Source organism: Berghia stephanieae, chromosome 4 (genome assembly GCF_034508935.2).
Source record: "Berghia stephanieae isolate SIO BIC M18660-M18661 chromosome 4, UCSD_Bste_1.3, whole genome shotgun sequence".
Lineage (NCBI taxonomy): Eukaryota > Metazoa > Mollusca > Gastropoda > Nudibranchia > Aeolidiidae > Berghia > Berghia stephanieae.
This window is the reverse complement of record NC_088363.1, coordinates 16,824,020-16,831,519: the sequence shown is the minus strand read 5'-3', so window position 1 is coordinate 16,831,519 and position 7,500 is coordinate 16,824,020. Positions and strand designations below refer to the sequence as shown.

At 34.8% G+C, this 7,500-nt stretch overlaps 1 protein-coding gene across 1 annotated transcript in view; it reads left to right on the top strand.

Annotated features, from left to right (window-relative positions):
• Nucleotides 1-7,166: 7,166 nt before the first annotated feature.
• The window catches only part of LOC144971709 (ribosomal protein S6 kinase 2 alpha-like), a 13,703-nt gene continuing 13,369 nt past the window's right edge, over nt 7,167-7,500 (top strand). The window contains exon 1 of the mRNA XM_078912784.1: nt 7,167-7,445. Coding sequence (XP_078768910.1) covers nt 7,167-7,445 — 279 coding nt within the window. The remainder of the gene's footprint in view (nt 7,446-7,500) is intronic.

The following is a 7,500-nucleotide window of genomic DNA, read 5'->3' as shown; positions in this document are numbered from 1 at the left end:
TTCAACAATTTTTCCTATATTGTTGTGCTTGACAACAGGTTAGCTTTCTGTGAATTTAGAGCCCAACATGTCAACCAACCTATCTTTACGATAAACTGCATTAACACACACCAATCCAATCCCTTCACTCGTCATGTAGAAGACAATTTGTTTTTCTAAAAACGTCCCAAGTCTCTGGAACAAACTTCCAAAAGAATTATGGCATTGTTCATCGAAATATGTTTAGATAGCATCTTAAAACTTTGTTCTTTTTCCAAATTGATTGTTGATGGCTATGTAAAGCGCTCTGAGCTACTCTACTAAATTGTTATTATCATTATTATTATTATTATTATTATTATTATTATTATTATTATTATTATTATTATTATTATTATTATTATTATTATTTTTATTTTTATCCAGATTATTATTATTTATTATTATTATTATTATTATTATTAGTATATTAGTAGTAGTAGTAGTACTAGTAGTAGTAGTAGTAGTAGTAGTAGTAGTAGTAGTAGTAGTAGTAGTAGTAGTAGTATAGTAGTAGTAGTAGTAGTATAGTTATATATATATAATTTTATTATTATATTATTATTATTATTATTATTATTATATTATTATTATTATTATTATTATTATTATTATTATTATTATTATTATTATTATTATTATTATTATTATTACTTGCAATCATTTATGTCACAAACAATTGACCAAACTTGGATAAGAACTGAGGAACGGGTGGCTGCCGGTTTGACAAATTGGCGTTTTTAGTGACGAATTCCAAGATTAACTTTGCGTTTTTTGAAAGCCTTTTGTCATGAAAAAAAAAACATTGAGAATTTGGCTTTCTTCATGTATTTATTTATTTATTTATTTATTTATTTATTTATTTATTTATTTATTTATTTATTTATCTATTTATTTAATTATTTATTTATTTATTTATTTGCTTATTTACTTGCTTATTTATTTATTTATTTAATTATTTAGGGGAAAGGGACGATTTTATTAAAATCACAATTTTACATATGCAAAGTTGCACATTAATGACACGGCCCAATGTCAAGGTGAAATCTTCATGTGGGAATTTTAACAGAAAATGGGATGCCTAAAACACTTGGCAATTTTTTTCATATCATTTTACGTTATTCCACTTGTTTTGTATTTTATCCAAATATAATCTGGCTACCCTACAGATGTCGCCCAGCCTTGAAGTATCAGGTTTGTTGAGCATTGTCAGTAAACAGATTACATATTCACGGCGTAAATAAATTGCGAATATCTTATAACGTCGAGTTTTTCTGAGGCCTGATTAAAAATTTTAAGAAGAAATTTTAACCCACAAGAAGGTGACTGGATGGATGGATGGATGGATAATAGGAAAGAGAATACATTATTGAAACAGAAGAAGAAAAATAGCAATTGATAGGTATATGATGAAAAAAGTGATTAGAACTGAATTTTGAGAGATCACACGATTGTCCTTTGTTTGTACACGTGAAAAGAAGTTAACCAATCAGAAAGCTGGAATTCAAATCAAAGGTCACAGAAGGAAAATCGATCAGTAGCGGTCTCAAACTACAAGGGAATTTGAAAAAGATGGCGATATTTGCCAACAGTAAAGATGTTGAAAAGACATAAAGACCATTGAATTTGTAGAACCGGAAAGAACATTCTGTCATAAACAAAGAATGAGAGAGAAAGAAAAAAGAGAGAAAGAGATAGAGAGAGAGAAAGAGAGAGAGGGAGGAGAAAGAGCGAGAGAGAACGAGCGAGAGAGAGTGAGAGAGATATAGCGAGAGAGAGAGAGAGAGAGGAGAAAGAGCGAGAGAGAGAGAGAGAGAGAGAGAGAGAGAGAGAGAGAGGGAGGGAGGGAGGGAGGAGAAAGAGCGAGAAAGAGAGGAGAGAGAAAGAGCGAGAGAGAGAAAGAGAGAGAGAGTGAGAGAGAGAGAGAGTGAGAGAGAGAGAGAGAAAGAGAGAGAGAGAATACGTAGACCAAAAACTAGAAAGAGCAAAAAGTGGAGTTGGTATATAAGTATCAAACTCATGTAGGTACTTGAGAGGAAAGCTGGCCAAGATCAATGTTGAATAGATTGACTACAGATGTGTGTTGTGGAAAAAAATATTTATGCCTTTTCGCCACGACATCATAAGATATCGTCGCCTAGGCATTCCACGAAGGAATATAGATAACTCATCAAACAAGATGTCTGATGTCAACTGGAATCACCCATGTTGTCCAAGTGAGCAAATTGGGGGTTAATAATCTTGCTAAAGGAAAAAAAACGAAAGTGCCTGAAGCGGTGCTCGAACCCGGGTCCTTCCGGGTCACAGTGCAATGCATTAACCACTCGGCCACTTCTTTCGTTGTATAGAGAACTGAAATGTAGAAAGACACGTCAAGACAATTATTGCTGTCTATACAGGCTAAAAGGTGAAATATTCATAACTCAGAAGACTAAATATGAGATAATCAAATGAACTGCGGCCATGTGGTCTAGTGGTATGACACTCGCTTTTGGATCGGAAGGTCCTGGGTTCGAGCATCACTCGGCGCATAGTTAAGTCCTTGGAAAAGGCTCTTTACTCACATTCTTTCACCATACTCAGGTGTAAAATGAGTACATGGCCGTTAACAGCGCTGTCTCTGTTCGAAAAAAATTGTAATATCGCCTAACAGGCGTCATGTCTCGTTCTACATGTTACGTGTTGCTGTTGGTCAGGGACCCCTTGTAAAGCGCTTTGAGCACGTTTAGTGGATATTGCGCTATATAAAAGCTCAAGTTTAGTTTAAAAATAAAGAATAAATACAGATGAAAATGAGAATGGGCGATTCAGATATAAAGGACCAAGAGATAAGTTTGGAAACAATCTGGTAAGGAAGTAAATGCTTTCCCACTCGATGTATTTCAGGGATACAGGAAAACGATGAAACTCAATTGTAGTTTCAAGATGTATTGAGAGTTATTCAGAGTCTCGAGTTTAACGCCCTCGACGACATGATTTGGATAGTCATAGGGGGCACCTACGTTTGAAAGTCCGTCTGCGACAGGACTTTAGATACAGATAACATAAATTCATTAAATATTATAATGATGACGATAATAAAAGTAAAAGTAATTATAATAATAATAATAATAATAATAATAATAATAATAATAATAATAATAATAATAATAATAATAATAATGATAATAATAATAATAATAATAATAATAAAATAATAATAATAATATATATTATTATTATTATTATTATTATTATTATTATTATTATTATTATTATTATTATTATTATTATTATCATCATCATCATCATTATTATAAAAACAACAACAATAAGAAGAACAGGCAAAGAAGAAAAGAAAAATAACAACGAGGAGGATATTGAACAGGAAGAGATACGGAGGAAGTGGAAGGGAGGAGGGTGGTGAGGAGGAGAAGGAGGAGGAGGAGGAGGAGGAGAAGGAGGAGGAGGAGGAGGAGGAGGAGGAGGAGGTGGGAATTAAGAAGAAGAAAAGGAAGAGGAGGAGGAGGAAGAGAGGGAAAGTATGGGAAGGATCAGGAAGAGAAAGAAGAAGCCTAGGATGAGAGGGTGAAAGAAAAAGTAAATTCATCTTTACCCCATTTTTCGATTGTATACTGACATGTCAACGTATCACAAAATAAAAAAGTCCTTGGTATGTCAGATATTCTTACAGCCAGCAATTTCATACATCAAAAAACTATAAATATTAGAATCTTTAAGATCGACAAGATATTAGGCATGATGAAATTAGACAGATTATATGTATTTTTTAAAAAACCTAATAATATCATGTATAGGATGTTGGGTACTTATATATTATGCACGTCTTAATTTGTTTTTATATTTTGGTTTTAATAACTAATACAGTAATATCTCTTATAACATGGTATTTAAATGTATTATGACTTATGTAACCCTTAATGATTCCGATATCATAATAACAAAAAAAAAATGTTATAAACTTTTTAAACTTGGACAAATTTACCTTTTTAAAAATGAGAATTAAAGATATGATATTAAAGTTCCCCTTACCACAAAGTAGTTCGTTAAATAGTTCCACAATATGGGGCAGAGAATAATAAGTGGATTCCCAAATCAGTTGACTCCCACTTACTTTCTGGGTCTCTCTCAAGAAGATTCTTTAAGATGTGGTTATAATGCCCTTTATCTGATTCTTGGGAGTGAAGATGGACAAAGACTGCAACATCTGTCTGACTACTTTTACATCTTATTGTTGCGCTACCAAGCCATATTAATTAGACTGTTAGTTGGAATATTTATATAAATATGAGCTTTCAATCACAATGAGTAACAATAAGACTTAACATCTATGACGAGGCTGTGCGTTTGTAAGACGATATTATATTATATATTATAATATGACGCTATTGTCTGACAGGAAGCTCATTTTATATAAATAAATAAAAAATGAAAAATAAAATAAAATTCCCGTTATCCATCCCCAAGGGGAAATTTGTCTTTAGGGAAGACTGGAGTAACCCAAGCGTTAACCGCAGTGCAGCGCCGCAAAGTGAGCTAGGGCGAGGTGACTTGCTTAAGGCTACACAACGAGGCGGATCGTCGAACTCGATAGCTTTTGGGTACGAAGCAAAGACCGTACTGGTGAGCCACGCTGCCCCTTGGAAGTAAAAATCTAAATAGGAAGTCTTTTCCAAGGACTCAAAATTCGAAGTAGACTCAGGTAGGTACTCTCGAAGAACCTCCATTTGAAGTAATAATGTTAATGTGTCGTTTACGCTACAATTACCCAATGGTGGCCATTATATTTTTTCGCATTATCTGCCGAGCGGTGAGACTTTTGTTTGTATTGAGGCACTGGTCTGTTTGGATTTCACCCTTTGTGTTTGAGCTTATAGGTGGACGGTGTGTCTTTGGTTCGATATTGACTTTAATACCTTTTTTTTGGTTGGCATCTTTTGATATCAAAGAGTGGTGTTTATCTAGATACGTTGGTTGGTGTATCTTTGATTTTTGTTTTTAATTGAACACAAGGGCACAAAGGGGTTCACACTGCACTAGTCGGTGTGTCTTTGGGTCTTGAACTAGACTTTCTTTTATCCACCTTTTGATATCAAGGCGTGTTTATTCACGGCGGTCTGTGTCTCTTTGATTTGGTATTGAACACAAGGGTTCTACTTTTTAGTGAGCCGCAAAGTTGAGTCTTTAGAAAATAGTCTAGTTTCGCACATGTCATGGCAATTTTTGGATGCCTTAAGGCAAGTGAAAGTTGAGTTTTTGTTATGGCAGTCATTCGATGCCATTTATTTAACATGGGCTTATCTTGGTTTCTCTATCCCTATATAGATAGAAGCAATTACTTGCTGCCATTTGGACAAGACGCCAGATTATTGCCAAACCAATGCAATCAAATCAATGCCTTAACCACTCAGCCACTTCGCCAGAATAAGCAATGGATTACGGGCCTGATAATTAATAGACAATGACAGACAACTTGATATATATATATATATATATATATATATATATATATATATATATATATATATATATATAATATATATATATAAATTTGGTTCTATGTGGCGTCGGGTGAAATGTGAATTTGCAAAGCGCAATGTGGATCTGGACACATTGAAAATATGCTACATGTGATAAATGTGTCATAATTCTTTTTTAACATTGAATTTTCGAATTTCTATCTGTGCTTCATAAATGTTATAAAGCTTTGGCGCTACATGTAAATGATGTAAAAATATAAAAACCATCAATTTGAGTTTATTGTGACGACTTTACAAGGCTATGTCGTCTGCAGGAATGACACTCGCCTTCTAATCGGAAGGTTCAGGGTTCTTGCGTCCTTGGAAAAGCTCTTTACTCGCATTCTCTCAGATACAAAATGAGTGGCTGTTAACAGCATTGTCTCTATATGAAAAAAGTCCTGTCTCGCACTACATGTTAAATATTGGTGTTGGCGATGCACCCATTGTAAAGCGCGTTGAGCACATTAAGAGGACATTGCTCTATAAAAATGAAGTTTTATCCACTAGACGTGCTCAATGCGCCTTACAAGGGCTCCCTGGCCAACAGCAACACTTAACATGTAGGACAGGACATGACGCCTGTTGGGCGATATTCCACTTTGTTTCAGAGAGAGAGAGAGAGAGAGAGAGAGAGAGAGAGAGAGAGAGAGAGAGAGTGAGAGAGAGAATGCTGTTAACGACCAGGTACTCATTTTACACAGGATTACGGTGAGAAATATGAGTAAAATCCATTTCCAAGGACTCAACTATGCGCCGAGCGAGGCTCAATCCCAGGATCTTCCGATCCGAAAGCGTGCGACACCACAAGACCATATAGCCACACAAAAAATACTAGGATAAATAAATAAATGAATATATGAACAATAGTTTTGAAATATCAACATGTCGGCATGAACGTGAGTTAAAATAAAGACCTTCATTGATGTAAGCGGTGTCAAGAATTTCTAATTTCCTAATTCTCTAATTCTATTCATTGTTACTTTACATTTATTTTTTCACCACCTTGTTCTTTCCGACATAAAATCGCATTGGCACAGTGGGTGACGTGTTGTCAGGTTGTTTGAAGTATTGTATCGTAATCAATGTCAGACATCCAACCTGACGGTCCTCTTATAGCCTTGTTAAAGACGTATTGTTCCAACAATGTAAACAACTCAAGGCTATATTACCACGGCGTTGATTAAAGGGAGGTAAATAATCTACCTTCTTCCGACTTACGGCTCTTGACGGTGGTCACGCTTGACTGTCATGTGACTTAATCCTTGCCAGAGATTGGTCAATGTGATCACGTGGGAGGAGTCTTCTTGTCTCCATTTCAACTGGCAGTTCTAAACATTGAACTTGTAATTCAGTTGATATTACAACACGCATGTGAGATATTCCAATATTACGTTTTCTACCAAAAATCGATAATTTACATTTGAGACTTTTAATCAACTTTGTACACTTCAAGAGTTTATCAGTTGTGTTTAAAATAGATTTGTGATTACTCTATATTATTGAAGTTGGACTTGAGTTTTATTGCTGGATATTACTTACAGTATAAAACTGTCATTAACAAGTTGTGATACTTTTGAGGTTTTGAATTCTACATCATCAGTCATGGATATGAAGGAATCAAACGAGATGTCAGCAAAGTTAGAGGTCACTCTGAAGGCTTCCGTCTATTCCAGCACAGAAGATTTTTACATCAAGTACGGCTACATCCCGGTCAGTATCCTTGGGACAGGAATGACTGGAGATGTAATGATGGTGACACCCAGGGATGGAAGCAACAATCTAAAGGCAGTCAAGATTTTTACTAAGAAGACTCAGGATGGAGGGAAGAAAAACCACGAGCGGTTTATCCAGGAGGTAGCCATTCTACAAAGTGTTCAGCAAAAACATATTCTTGGAAATATCATGGTGAGTTGTCTTTAACTTAGTATATTAAACCGGTTAATAAATTATAAAAATATAC